This window comes from Pongo pygmaeus, chromosome 8, assembly GCF_028885625.2.
Source record: "Pongo pygmaeus isolate AG05252 chromosome 8, NHGRI_mPonPyg2-v2.0_pri, whole genome shotgun sequence".
Taxonomy (NCBI): domain Eukaryota; kingdom Metazoa; phylum Chordata; class Mammalia; order Primates; family Hominidae; genus Pongo; species Pongo pygmaeus.
In genome coordinates, this window is record NC_072381.2 from 109,563,675 (window position 1) to 109,578,965 (window position 15,291).

Consider the following 15,291-nt stretch of genomic DNA (forward strand, 5'->3'; position numbering starts at 1 on the left):
GAAGAGCAAAGTCTGGTATAAAGAAAGTGATTTTTTTATTCCAAAGCTAGCTTAGGGGAAGAAAAACAGGCTTCCTGCCTTATGGGTACCACTTAGCTTCTGGGGCAGAAAGCAGGGGCTTTTAAAGGGGGCAGTTGGTATGAACTGCATGCTGGGGAGGGACTGAGTGGGTGGGGGTTTGCATGACTTACTTTGGTGCTTTATCTACTGGGTGGTGCCATCATGGGCAGAAGTCATTTGTAAAGTGGCCTCATCTCAGGCATACTTTTGGATGTAAATTGACTGTTATCTCTGGAGGCAGTCTCCTGGTGGGTGAGAGTCCTGCTCTGGAGCTTTTAAGTAAACACCCAGTTAGATAAGCTTGCCCTGTAGGGAGTGTCAGGTGAAGGGAAGGTAAAAGATGATAATTGCATTTCTAAAGAGCTAAGTAGGAAGTGGGGAACAGGGAGAAAGAAGGGAAGAGAAAAGATGGGAGAAATAAATAATGTAAAAAATAACTCATCCTCTATCTCTTGGAAAAATGGGAGTACTCAGTTATATTACCAGGGCTTCAAAACACAAATGTTTAATAAGTGGGAGAGTTTTGAAAGCAGCACCATTATTCTGAGGTTGATAATATCCAGGTTTGTGCTGTCTCCTATGGGTTAAACTGAAAAGGATGTATCCTACAGGTGACAGTAGGGACAGAGGCCCTCCCAGTAGTCACGTTAAGCTAGTACTGACAGAAAAAGGAAAAGCCTGTCCAGGTGTCTGGGCAACCCTGCAGCGAGGCATAGATGAGCTTGTAAATCAAAGGAAATGACCAAGGTGAGTCTCAATCCTTTTAGAGGTTTATTTTGCCAAGGTTGAGGACACATCTGAGAAAAAGGAACACAAAATCACAGGAACATCTGTGATCTGTGCTCTTTCCAAAGAGGGCTTGAGGACTTCATTATTTAAAGGGGAAAGAGCAGGCAGTAGGGGAAAGTGGAAAGTAAAAAGGGAAGGTAGATAAAAGGGGCGAGTAGTTGCATTCTTTGGGGCCTTTGATCAGCATTCACTGAATGCACATGTTACATTCGTGAAAGGAGGTCGTAGAGGAATAGTCAGTTATGCATTCATCTAGTGCTTGGTGAATCTGCATTTTTACAAGATTAAATATAGGGTAGAGGAAGCAGTCAAATATGCATTTTTCTCCAGCGAGAGGAAGGATGACTCCTAGACCTGTCTTTGTCCCGTACTTGGGAAGATAAGCTGTTAGTTTACATTACCAAGATGAAATTCAACTGATCTGTTTTAGAGTAAAGATCTTGGGGGCCAACAAGGAATTTCCTTGGGGAGGTGTGTGGCCTTTGATCTTTGTAGCTATCTATTTAGGAACAAAATGAGAGGCAGTGTTGCCTGACTCAGTTTCTAAGCTTGACTCTTCCCTTTGGCATAGTGAGTTTGGAGTCCAGAGATTTTTATTTTCCCTTCACAAGCTGAACAGGAGCCTTTGGAGAGAACGCTCTGGACCGGTGAGTGAGCCAAGAGCTCGCGCCACGGGCTCTGAAGTCGTGAAGCCTTGGGACGGAGCGGGTGGTGCTTCGAGGTCAGTGTCACTGGAGGGAGGTCAGGGCCAGGGTCAGACGTGGAGCCCCGTGAGGGCGGAGTGGTGACCCCTTCGTTCGGGGGCGGAGGGATGACTGAGCATTTATAACTTTTGTGCATCTCCCCGTGGGTGCATCCCTTGGCCAGCGAGATGCTTTGACACAGCCCCTTAAGATGTTTTAAGGGCTATCCCATAAAGCCCGGAAGGCACAACGGGTGGAGCTGGCGGCCGCCGGGGGCAGGCACTTTTAAGCTAGGGAGAAAGCGGGGGAGGGAAGGAGGGCGGGAAGGACGCGTGACCTACTTCCTGAATCGCCTGCAAACCCCAGAGAAGCTCGGCCTGCGCTGCGCCACGATGTCCGGGGAGTCAGCCAGGAGCTTGGGGAAGGGTGAGGCCTGCCCGCCGCGAAGAGGGGGTGATCTCGGCCACCCCCGGCGGCATGTTCGAGGCTGCTCCGGGAGCCCAGCCGCCCGGGAGCGCCCCACCGGCGGGGAACGGGTCGGAGCTGCAGTGGGACGCGGGGGCGGTGGGATACCGGGGGTCTCAACACCTCTCTGGGCCGTAATCGCCTTCGCTTCTCCCCGGCAGGAAGCGCGCCCCCGGGGCCGGTCCCGGAGGGCTCGATCCGCGTCTACAGCATGAGGTTCTGCCCGTTTGCTGAGAGGACGCTTCTGGTCCTGAAGGCCAAGGGAATCAGGTGGGCACCCAGGCAGGGACGCTCCCCGAGCCGTCCGGGAGCTTGCTGCAGGCGGCGGGGTGGGGTGGGGTCTCAGCCGCCTTATATCCCCCTCCCGCCATCGTCCTTTACTGCACATTAAACTATTCTCGGCCCTTTGGCAGATAGCAAGTTATAGACCATTCCCCTAGGAAAAATAGGCCACAGATTCCAACGGTCTAGGACACCTCATTTAGATTAACCAGCCATTTAATGGATTAGAAAAGCTGAGGCTCCAGTGATGTTAGTGATTTGCCCGGGTAATAACCGTAGCAGCTCTTTCAGCTTTGGTACGTCGCGAATTCCTGGTCCAGAGTCCTTTCGCTTTCGCCCTACTGTGATTCCCCATTCTTATTCCAGCTTAACTGTTAGTTGTTATTCTGAATATATTGTTCCCTCCTAGAATAGTAATTTACCCCAGTACAGCAGAGTTTAGACCCTGACCCTCCTAGGGTAGTGCTGAGTTTACTGCACATATTTCTGTGGATTGGGCTGTTGGTTGAGTCAAATAGAGGGAAGTGTCTGTCTAGCTCATCCTTCTGCAGAGCCTGTTTTGAAACTAGCATAGTTTTTGACTTACGGGCTATCCACAGGACATGTGCAATAGTCACTTGACTTTTCTCTGACACCAAGTATCCATTGGAACCACTTCCCTTCCCATGACCTTTGGATGTCTGTTGATTAGACATTTATTAGATACCTGAGGTGTGGAAGGCTCTGTGGAAGTTTAAAACAAACCCCCCATTCTTAAGGAATTTTCTGTCTGTGTGCTTACTGTTTGTGAACTAATTTTAGTCTTCTAAGGGGAGAATCTTTAGGGGTAGGCAATTATTTTCCCTAAAAGAAAGGTAACATGCATTTAAAAAATACATTTGAAGGGGATTCGTCATTACTTCACTAAGAAATGCATCTCATTTGGATGAGATTATGATTCTGAACACATAGAATACTTACTATTTAGTAATGTTTCTCAAAAACACTGTCATATTTGCTGTGATAGAACTCTTTTATTGTACGAAGAGAAATCTAATGTAACCGAAATTGAAAAAAGACATTTTTTTGGTACTCATTTATTTGAAAAGGCCAGGAGCATGACACAGCTGGATTCAGAGGCACAAAGTCCTGGGTTATGTGCTTCACCCTGGACCTTTAGTTTGAAAACAACCCTACCTTATTTACTGAGGCAGTTTTCCAAAGGAACATTGAAACTATCTTCCCCTAATAGTGTGGGGTAGAGGAGAGGAAGAGAGTGGTTAACAGCTTCCAGACAGTGCAAACAACAAAGGTCTACTACATTAATAGACCAGTTTTAAGCTTGAGCCCCAGGAGGCTTTTACTGGGAAAGTACTAGATTTTAACCACATGATATGACTTAACAAAGCATGGTTTTCTCTAAAAGATGCATCTTCCAACTTGCTGTGGCAGGTGTGTAGACTTGTTGGCTCACAATGCCAGGTTACCAAAATTCATGTGTGTTCTGACATACTTTTTTTTTTTTAAATAACAAAAGCCCAGGATCTTTTTGTTTTCATAGTAACAAAAGTTTTTGTTTCATAGTTCAAAAATGTTGATAATTCTTTGGCAAGGAGCCAAATAATTTTTTTTTTTTTGCAATGGCTGGTACCTCACTGTCCAGTATTCTGTCAGCACATGAACCTTTTAAATTACATACACACCTGTGCTCATGTTCAAATTGGATGTTCCTTTGTTTCCATGGGGAATTATGTATTTAAATCCTCAAATGAAATACTGTTCTAGCTACAGCTGTGGATGGGAAAATAGAAAACAAAAGGTATTGGTGTCTATTTTTTTTTTAGTAATCTGTTCTATTGAACATTTATTCAGCCTTAACAATCATGTGGACCTAGCTCCTTTCTCTTAGTTCCTCTACAGTCTCAGGCCACATACAAGATAGACCTGAATACAATCCGACTATAGCCTGGAGTTCACCTGTTTTCTTCCTTTTTGGTTTACTTTGTATGATTTGCTCAGACAACATTTTTAAAAAAATCAGTACATGGAGATTTAATCTGAAAGCTTATTTTGTGGGTGGATTTTTTTTTTTTTTTCCAGACAGGGTCTCGCCCTGTCACCCAGGCTGGAATGCAGTGGTGCAATCATGGCTCACTGCAACCTCTGCCTCCAGGGCTCAAGCAATCTTCTCACCTCAGCATCCTGAGTAGCTGAGACTACAGGTGAGTAACACCACACTTAGCTAATTTTTATATTTTTTGTAGAGATAGGGTTTCATCATGTTGCCCAGGCTGGTCTTGAACTCCTGGGTTTAAGCAGTCCACCCACTGCAGCCTCCCAAAGTTCTGGGATTACAGATGTGAGCTACCAAGCCTGGCCTTGTGGGTGGATTTTAAGGATTCCTTAACATCTTCATAAAAACCAAGAAACTTTTTACCAAATTAGCAAAATAAATTGAATTTTATGTTGGTTCTCATATAGTGGATAGTGGTCACAATTCAATTAGTTGCCTCATATGATTTATAACTATGATACTATGATACCTCTTAGCCATAAATGGAGTATCTTATTGACAATTTTGAAGCATTTCCACAGATTTATTCATTAATTTATATGAAATATTTCAAAACAAAAATATTTACTGAGTCCTCATCTGAAACTTTTTATTTTCTTCAGAGCATTTATATCTATATAGCATTTTGCTCATTTACATGTTTGTTTATTACTGTGAACAGATACACAAGATCCCACCTTTCGTGGAGCTTACATTCTAGGAAGATAACAAACTTGTAAATAAGTGAGCAAAGTAATTTCAGATACATATTATCAGTTCAATGAAGAAAGTAAACATGATAATCATGTAATAGAAGCTGCTCAGCAACTTCACAGCTATGGTCAGGGAGGGCCTGGGGATGTGTGTTTGACCTGGGAAGACCTGGGAAAAGGCAGGCAGAGGAGGCAGAGGACCATCAGGTGCAAAGACTCTAAGGTGGAAACACATCTGGCAAATTCAAGGAATATAAAAAACACCAACGTGTAAAAGAAAACATAGGGGAAAAGCTTCATGAAACCAGCCTTGGCAATGATTTCCTGGACATGACACCAAAGACCAGGCAACAAGACCAAAAATAAACACATGGGACTACATCAAACAAGCTTCCACACAGCAAAGGAAATGATTAACAGAACAAAAAGGCAACCTATGGAATAGGAGAAAGTACTTGCAAACCACATACCTGGTAAGGGGTTAATCTCCAAAATACATAAGGAATCTCTACAACTCAACAACAAAAAAACCTGATTGTAACATGGGCTAAGATCTTAAACAGACATTTCTCAGGCTGAGCATGGTAGCTCACGCCTATAACCCTGAGGCAGGCAGATCACTTGAGCCCAGGAGTTCAAGACCAGCCTTGGCAACACGGCAGAATCCTGTCTCTACAAAAACATTAGCCGGGTGTGGTGGTGCACGCCTGTGGTCCCAACTACTGGGGAGGTAGGAGGATCGCTTTAGCCCAGGAGGTCGAGGCTGCAGTGAGCTGCGATTAAGCCACTGTACTCCAGCCTGGGAGACAGAGTGTCAAAAAAAATTAAAAATTAAAAAAATAGACATTTCTTCAAAGAGGACATAAAAATGGGCAACACATATATGAAAAAGTGCTTATCACTAATCATCAGGAAAATGCAAATCAAAATCACATAATAACCTCACACTTGTCAAGATGACTATAATTAAAAAAGACAAGTGTTAGCAAGGATGTGTAGAAATCAGAACCCTTGCACACTGTTGGCGGGAATGTAAAATGGTACAGCTGCTATGGAAAACAGTATAGATGTTCTTCAAAAAATTAAAAATAGAACTACCATATGATTCAGCAATCTCACTACTGGGTATATATCCAAATTAAATGAAATCAAGTTCTCAAAGAGATATTAGCCCTCTCATGTAGACTGCAGCACTGTTCACAACGGCATAATGTCAATGTCCATCAGCAGATGAATGGATAAAGAAAATGTGGTAATGCTATTCCGCCTAAAAAGGAAGGAAATTCTGCAATATGTGACAACATGGACGGACCTTGCGGACATTATGCTAAGTAAAATAAGCCAGACACAGAAAGACAAATACTGCATGATTGTACTTAAAAGGTGTATCAAAAGTAGTCAAATTCATAAAATCAAAAACTAGAATGGAAGGAATCTAGGCAGACTCCTAAATTTGGGGTCTGATCAGCTAAGTGGATGGCAAAGCCAGTGAGAATTTATCCAAAAGCACAAAAGTTGTTTCCCTCTCTTCATAGTCTCCTATGTGTCTTTCAGGCATGAAGTCATCAATATCAACCTGAAAAATAAGCCTGAGTGGTTCTTTAAGAAAAATCCCTTTGGTCTGGTGCCAGTTCTGGAAAACAGTCAGGGTCAGCTGATCTACGAGTCTGCCATCACCTGTGAGTACCTGGATGAAGCATACCCAGGGAAGAAGCTGTTGCCAGATGACCCCTATGAGAAAGCTTGCCAGAAGATGATCTTAGAATTGTTTTCTAAGGTTTGTACATAAGAAATTTCAGCTCCTATTTGAAAAACCTATTTTTTTAAAGTGAAATCAGTGCTGCCATTTATGGTTCAGTGATTTGGGAGAGAAAAACAAAACAGGAATATGCTTGTCAGCTCTGAGTGTCCTGAAAGTCCTTTCACGATCCAGTTCCTGTTTACCTCCAAATTATCCCTTTTCACTCATCTCCTGACACTTTATATATGCCAGCCATACTAAACTTTTCTCAGAATTCCCAAATTCGCCCCTTTCTCTCTCAATTCTTGCTGTCAGATTCTTCCCACTTCTCACCGTGCTTGGTTATCTCCACGTCATTTTTCACATGTCTGCTCAGACACTGCTGCCTTTTCAGGAGCTTGGCAGGCTGGTTAGTGCTCTAGCTTCTGAATTCCCATCCATGTGAACTTTTGCCTGCCTTCTTGCCTGTGTACTGCACTGGGGCTGTGAGCTCCTTGAGGGTGAGGGCTGTGTTTTGATCACTGTTAGTTCACTGCCTAGTTTTGTGACTGGCTCTGCTACTTTCCTGTGACTCTGAGCAAGTTACTTATTACTTTGCCTCTCCGTTCATCATTGGTAAAATGGATATAGTAACTGTTCCCACCTCATAAGATAAAAACCAGTTAATATAAAACACCTAGAACAGAGTCTGACACATGGTAACTACTTCTTGTCCTTATAGCCACAGCATCAAGCAGTGAGCATCTACTTTGTGTTGGCAATAACTCAGATGACTGAATAAATGGCAATCCTGCAGAAGAACTGTTTGTACCTTACTTAGCATCAACATTGTGGATCAGTTCAAACAATTAGTATTAACAAAGAAATGACTAACAGATGTGTGTTTAGACACCAAGAATAGCATGTCTGGTTATATGCCTATAACATTGTCACCTTGGTAGTATGGTCAGTGTATAAAGGATTATCTTTACAGAAAAAGATGGTTAAAGAAATGCCCTAAGAGAGAGTTATGGAAAACATTCTGTTTTAGGAGACATTATAAAGGGAAGCCAATGGGAAAGGAAGAGTGAGTCACCTGCTTAGTAAGATGAGGGTGAAAGAATAGTAGAGGCGGCTGCTGTGAAAGATAACGTAATGGGAACATGACATTTTCAAGAACGATGCTGGAGAGTTTTACAAAGTAGTAACAAGTTAAAGGCATGCAGCTTCAAGACGCGAAGTCATCAATATCAACCCAAAAAAATAAGCTTAAGTGGTTCTTTAAGAAAAATCTCTTTGGTCTGGTGCCAGTTCTGGGAAACTTTTTTTTAGTATGGCTGGAATATAAAGTGTCAGGAGAAGAGATAAAAGGGGTAACTTTGGAGAGGTAAACAGGAACTGGATCGTGAAAGGACTTGTAGGACACGTCAGAGAAAACGAGCTTTAAAAGTAAAGCTTTTAGACATCGAGCTTTAAAAGTAAAGCTTTTAGACATGAAGCTTTACTTTCATGCATAAAGCTACTACTTTAAAAAGTAGTCACAAGGGATTCATTGTACTATCTAGAAAGAAAATGAGATTTAAAAGTAATGCCGAAGATGCCCACCTTTACTTCCCTGCTTGCTTTTAAAGGAGAGGTGGCTTTATGTACATATGACCCTGCTCTCCTCGCCACAGCCCATCAGAACAGAAATGTACCCCACCCCCACACCTGGGCCAGTTATCTTCTCTCCTGGGAACTTGGAAATGAGACACAGAACTAAGACAGTAAAGGTTAGGACAGTAAAGACAACTAAGCGTTGGGGCTCAAATACAACATTAGAGGCTAGGAAAACCAAAGCCACTTAAGAAATACATTTTTAGAAGAGCAAGAATTAAAAGCATTGCAAAGGGACTGAAATATGGAAAGTAATATGGAGCAAAAATGTAAGGAAAAACAGATGAAAGACCAGGCAGACCCAGATGGAAATGTGGATGAAAGGGCTGCCTGAAAGCCTTCAGTCCCAGTGAAGGCAGGCTGAACTGATGTGGATGGGATTTCATGGGATTCTGTATTTTTACAAGTGCCTGTTTACTTAAACTAGGATGAGTGGACTTCTGCCTCTTGAATAAAATGATACCAAAGACCAAAGTATTAAAACACATAAACACCATCACGAGCATTAAAGCATCTGATGCTACACCCGTCAAGTCTTTAGGTAGTCAGTCCCTTTTGAACAGTCTCCTGGCATCCTCCCCAACAAAGAAATCAGAAAAATTCTCTTCCCTAGGTCTTTGCAGTTGGGGCCAAGTTTTGTGACCTAGGCTCTTCCTGTCAGACACACACAACAGAGTTCAAATCAGAAATGAGCAAGGTAAGGAAACAGGCTTGGTGGGATATCTGCTTAAGATATTCAGCTCTCCACTGGTTCTGCTGGTGAGAGCGGCGGCAGAGCCTCTGGGTTTCAGCAGTGTGGGTTACAAGATAAAATTCCAGAGTAGAAATGGCATCACTGCCAGTGGCGTTAGCAGTTATCTCAGACTCTACTTTCTGGCAGCTGCACAAATTGAAGCATCTGGTGCTCAGCTTGCACTGGCAGCAGTGGGCGCTTCCCATTAGGCCATTTCTCAGCATGAATTTGGGATTTTCTGTCTTAATTCCAAGCCTGTTTGTTCAGCCTCCCAATAACTCTATGAGCCACTCAGTCTCCTTGAAAGAAAGTTGTGTTGGCTGGGTGTGGTGGCTCAAGCCTGTAATCCCAGCACTTTGGGAGGCTGAGGCAGATGGATCATCTGAGGTCAGGAGTTTGAGACCAGCCTGGCCAATATGGTGAATCCCCATCTCTACTAAAAATACAAAAATTAGCCGGGCATGGTTGCGCACGTCCATAATCTCAGCTACTAAGGAGGCAGAGACAGGGGAATTGCTTGAGCCCGGGCGGTGGAGGTTGCAGTGAGCTGAGATCGCGCCACTGCATTCCAGCCTGGGTGATAGAGCATGACTCCATTTCAAAAAAGAAAGAAAGTTGTTTCTTGAAAGTGCCAAAGTAGGTTCTGTTATTTATAATTTATAAAATCCTGACGAACCCAGCATTTTAGGCCACAAAACTGTTCCTAAGACCAGTCCATTACCTCTGTGAGCACAGGAACTTTGTGCACCCTTGATGTTTCTAGAACACCTGATACCAGGACTGTAAGGGTTCTATCATGTTTTTACGTGAGGGGGCCGATATAGTTAGCTGTAAACTGATAAACTAATAAATTATTCTCTGTCTAGGTGCCATCCTTGGTAGGAAGCTTTATTAGAAGCCAAAATAAAGAAGACTATGCTGGCCTAAAAGAAGAATTTCGTAAAGAATTTACCAAGCTAGAGGAGGTAATTATTTCTCCTAGCTATCATCAGAGTAAATGATAACTATATCTACCCTCCTTTACCTCCTATTCTTTTCTTCATATTCCCACTTTCCAAATGACTTTAAGGTAATTAGGAAAATTCCCCTAAACATTTTTGTTTACAGCAGACTGCCGTTATAAAGCAGAAAGCTCTTCTGCTTAAGATATAAATCAAAACACCTAAAAATACTTTGTCATGGGCTTGCTTTTAAAATATTCTGCTAACATTAAAATAACAAGGAAAAAGGAAATTGTACCCACATTTCCACAAGTTTTTATGTATCCAGTTTTCTATGCTTGTTTGCAGTCCTTGTCCATATATTTAAAAAAAATTAATGTAGCTCTAATCAGAGCATAGATATCATTCTGTGTCCTGCTTTTTTTTCCTGTGTCCACTTAGTATTACATACTAAATATTTCCCACCAGAAAGTTTGCAATGAACAGACACTTGAGGGAAGCCCAGATGTATTTTACCTTCTTTTGGGGAAAGCTGACATTTGGGCCTTGGAGCCTGTCTCTTGGCCTTGAAATATTTCATTCATGCTAAGCCTGAAGTTTTTACTGACAGAAGACATAGTTCCTATCTTTCATGGGAATGCATTTTAACATTTTATCAGTAAGTATGACGTTTGCTGTAGGTTTTTCAGAAACCTTTTTTTATTATAAAGTTCTCTTCTATTACTAGTTTGCTAATTTTTAAAAAAGTCATAAATGTTGAATTTTATTGAATGCTTTTTCTGCATCTGTTACATCTATTGAAATGTTCATAGAATTTTTTCCTCTTAATCTGGTGAATATGGTGCTATTGACAGATTTTTTTTTTTTTTTTACTGTAGAATTAGCTAATAAATGATTTTTGTATGTGTGTTCATAAATGAGATTGGCCTATACATTTTCTATTCTTATGGTATTATTATTGGCTTTTGGTATCAAGGATATTCTGACCTCATAAAATGAGTTGGGTAACTAACCTGTTTTTCTAATCTCTGAAACCATTTGGTAGGGACTAGTGGTTTCTTTAAAACATTTGAGCCTGGTGTCTTTAACAGGGGTAGATTTTTCATTACTAGTTTGATTTCTTTAATGGTAATTGGTTTTTTGGTTTTACATTTCTTCTTGAATCAATGTTGGTACTTTATATTTTTCTGCTGAACAGTGTGGGAGGTGGAAAGTAAGATGCAGTCCATATTCTTCAGATAATTAGTTTAGTAGTAGACAGAACACAATAGGTCAATCTAAAATGCATATTATGCATTGAAAAAACTATGGAGGTTATTTATAAAGGGCAAATTAGTTTGGTGGTTTAAATAGCCAGATAATATTCTCAATCACCCCCTTTGGCAAACCCTGTAACCAATTCGCCTTCTTAAAATTTCAGAAACATACAACTCGTGTTTTGTTTTCAAATGATTGTCATCTGTTTAGCAGTTAATCTAATCTATTTCCAGTATATTTTAAGTACAAATGCTTTTGCACTTACAATGGGGTTACATCCAATAAACCCATCGTAAGTTGAAAATATCGTGCATTTAATAAACCCAACCTACAGAGCATCATAGCTTAGCCTAGCCTGCTTTAAATGTGCTCAGAAAACTTCCATTAGCCTGCAATTAGGCAAAATCATCAAACGTAAAACCTATTTATAAAGTGTTGAAAATCTCATATAATTTATTGAATACCTGCATCCAAAAGATGCTGGCAACACAGCACACTTTAGAGCATTGGTTGTTTACTCTCTTGATGGTATGGCTGCCCAGCATCAAGAGTATCATACTGCAAATAGATAGCCCAGGAAAAGAGCAAAATTCAAAGTTCAAAGTACAGTTTTTACTGAATGCTTGCTTTTGCACCGTTGTAAAGTTGAAAAGAATTTAAATTGAACAATCATAAGCTGCAAACTGTGCATTTTATATTGAAAAGTTAATATTTTTAATTTTTAATGCAGAGAAGTACCCAAAGCATAAGAATACAACACATTTTCACAAAGTCAACACAGCCGTGGAACCAGCACCCATATCAACTAACAAAATACTAGTTTGGGCTTTTTTGTACTTTATACAAATGGACTCATATAATGCTCATCTTTTGGGTCTGCCTGCTTTCATTCAATATTAGGTTTGTGGGTTCATCTCTGCTGTGTGTAGTTCTTTCCTGTTCTTTATACAGTGTTCCAAAGTATAGTATATTACAGTTTGCACATTCTACTCTTGATAGTAAACGTTTTCACATTTGGGCTATTACAAATAGTGCTGCAGTGAACATTCACATACATATCTTTTGGTGAACATGTGTTACATTTCCAAGTACAATTGCTGGGTGATAAGAGTATGCATACTCTTAAAACATGGTTGTACCAATTTACACCTCTGTGACAGTGGTTCAATACCCTTGCCAACTTCATTTTGTTCATTGTAGGCATTCTCATGGATGTATAGTGTTATTGCATTTTGGTTTTAATTTGCATTTCCCTAATGACTAATACAGTTGAACACCTTTCCAAATGATAATTGGCCATTTGGACATCATCTTTTGTGAAGATCAAGTCTTGCTCATTTTTCCCATGGGTCGTTTGCTATTTTTCTTACTGATTCCCAGGAATCCTTTCTATATTCTGAATACCAGTCCTTTGTATTACAAATATGTTGTACTCTGTGACTTGTTTTATTTTTGTTTTCCAGTTTATGTTGTTGATTGTTTTGCTTCATCCCAGACCAACAGATTCTAAAGCTTAATTAAGCTTTTTGATCAGACAAAAACCCAACTTGGATACATTGGAGTAAAAACTGCTTCTCTCACCTGCTCTCCTTATTTCCCTTCAGCATTTCTAGTGAGTCTTACTACATGCACAAGTAAGAAATACTTTTATGCTGTTTAATGTTCAGGTTTTGACTAATAAGAAGACGACCTTCTTTGGTGGCAGTTCTATCTCAATGATTGATTACCTCATCTGGCCCTGGTTTGAACGGCTGGAAGCAATGAAGTTAAATGAGTAAGATATTTGAATATTTTGTGCATAATTTAGGATGACAGTTGGAATAGTATATATTGACCTTTCTTTTTAACAGAAGTTGAAATATTTAATACAACTGGTCTGAATGAGAACAAGCAGACAGGGGAATCTTGGACTATCCCGGGCATGTCATATACCTACACTAACTACTCTCCATCACTGGGATGGGGCAGGGGATTTCTGAGACATGTAGTGAAGTGCTTTAAAATTTACTCCTTCCTTCCTGATTAAAAATCCATAAGGGGAAGGGTATGGTAGCTTACGCCTGTAAGCCCAGCACTTTGGCAGACCGAGACGAGTGGATCATCTGAGGTCAGGAGTTAGAGACCAGCCTGGCCAATGTGGTGAAACCCCATCTCTGCTAAAAATACAAAAATTAGCTGGGCATGGTGGTACACACCTGTAATCTCAGCTACTCGGGAGGCTGAGGCAGAAGAATCACTTGAACCCGGGAGGCAGTTGCAGTGAGCTGAGATCATGTCACTGAACTCCAGCCTGGGCAAGAGCAAGACACTTTATAAAAAAAAAAAAAAAAAAATTCCATAAGGTTGTAAATTTTTATAAGGATGTTGTTGCAGGATTGTATGACCAGTGTTACCTCCTATTTACCATAAGATTTCCACATTATTTTCCAAATTCTGTTTTGAGTTTGGCAGCCACCTTGCCTTACTGCGGCTTCTTGGACGTTAGAGCTATTCAGGGTTACTTTTGGTCATAATCTGGGTGTAGAATAATTAACATAGAACATTCCTGATTGTATTCCCTGTTCTTATTTTAATACATTGTCAGTTTCTCTCTTTGGGCAAGTTTTCACATTAACTGAACAAATCGCTTCACTCTAGTCTCATTCCTTTTGTGTAAAAAAGGGACCTCTATAATGTCTTTCAAATTGAGTATTCTATTACATGCATTTTTAAATATTTTTAATGAAATATTTAAGGGAAAAAAATGAAACTGTAGAGTAATAATGACATATGGGAGACTCTGTGATGTCATCCTAGTTGACCTAGCTCACACCTTTCATTTTTTCCTCTTCCCACAGGTGTGTAGGCCACACTCCAAAACTGAAACTGTGGATGGCAGCCATGAAGGAAGATCCCACAGTCTCAGCCCTGCTTACTAGTGAGAAGGACTGGCAAGGTTTCCTAGAGCTCTACTTACAGAACAGCCCTGAGGCCTGTGACTATGGGCTCTGAAGGAGGCAGGAGTCAGCAATAAAGCTATGTCTGATGTTTTCCTTCACTAATATGAATAATAGCATGCTTTTATTTTACCAAGGGTTCAGGTTGCATGGGATCATCTTCTCTGACTGATTTGACATCAACAGCCTAACGGTGGGGTCTCCTTAAGGCCCCCCTACAGAAATGAAAATGCATTTCCTGTCTCAGGATGCTGAAACGACTCTGAGGGTTCTATCATAGTCCATGCTGAAAACCCCCAAATTATCATCTTTAGCAAAATCTGGACTTGAATCTTTTTTTTTTTTGAGACAGAGTTTCACTCTTGTTGACCAGGCTGGAGTGCAATGGCCTGATCTCAGCTCACCGCAACCTCTGCCTCCTGAGTTCAAGCGATTCTCCTGCCTCAGCCTCCTGAGTAGCTGGGATTACAGGCATGCACCACCACGCCTGGCTAATTTTTTTGTATTTTTAGTAGAGAAGGGGTTTCTCCATGTTGGTCAGGCTGGTCTCGAACTCCTGACCTCAGGTGATCCGCGCGCCTCGGCCTCCCAAAGTGGCATGAGCCACCGCACCCGTCCACAATCTAACTTTGTAACTGCTCACAGGAAATATCCACTCAGTTACCCTGTTGTGTGATTTCATGAGATGCTCTCTTGTTGCTTGTCTTCTGGTTTCTTAGTTGAGAAGCTTTCAATTCCTCCTTCTTTCATTTCCATCATCAACTTAATTTCACATTCTCTCTATTGTTGGCACTTAAGACCATACGCGCATTACCCCAAAGCTGGGTGGCTGGGCAGACTCCTATTTGGTCTCCCTGTCTCTAACCCCTTCAAATCCTTCCTATTAAATCCCATGTTGGGCACATAGGTGGTGTCCCATTTATGTAATTAAATACTGTGTAGGCTGCATCAGTCAATTCCGCCTATAAGGTTGATGAGTAATAGGTAAGAGCCCCACTGAGAAATAGTAATGCCATTTTCCACA

The 15,291-nt window shown here is 41.2% G+C and overlaps 1 protein-coding gene across 2 annotated transcripts; it reads left to right on the top strand.

The window, feature by feature from the left end:
- The first annotated feature begins 1,573 nt into the window (after positions 1–1,573).
- On the top strand, positions 1,574–14,372 carry GSTO1 (glutathione S-transferase omega 1). 2 transcript variants are annotated; one of them, XM_054435950.2, is made up of 7 exons: positions 1,668–1,958; positions 2,159–2,267; positions 6,579–6,801; positions 9,014–9,097; positions 10,000–10,098; positions 12,999–13,105; positions 14,169–14,372. In XM_054435950.2, exons 1-7 carry the CDS (start codon positions 1,925–1,927, stop codon positions 14,320–14,322), a joined length of 810 nt encoding a protein of 269 aa, XP_054291925.1. In that variant the 5' UTR covers positions 1,668–1,924; the 3' UTR covers positions 14,323–14,372. The 2 variants fall into 2 exon arrangements, with proteins under 2 accessions (XP_054291924.1, XP_054291925.1); XM_054435949.2 differs by lacking the exon at positions 9,014–9,097 and having other exon boundaries at positions 1,574–1,958.
- The last annotated feature ends 919 nt before the right edge of the window (positions 14,373–15,291 follow it).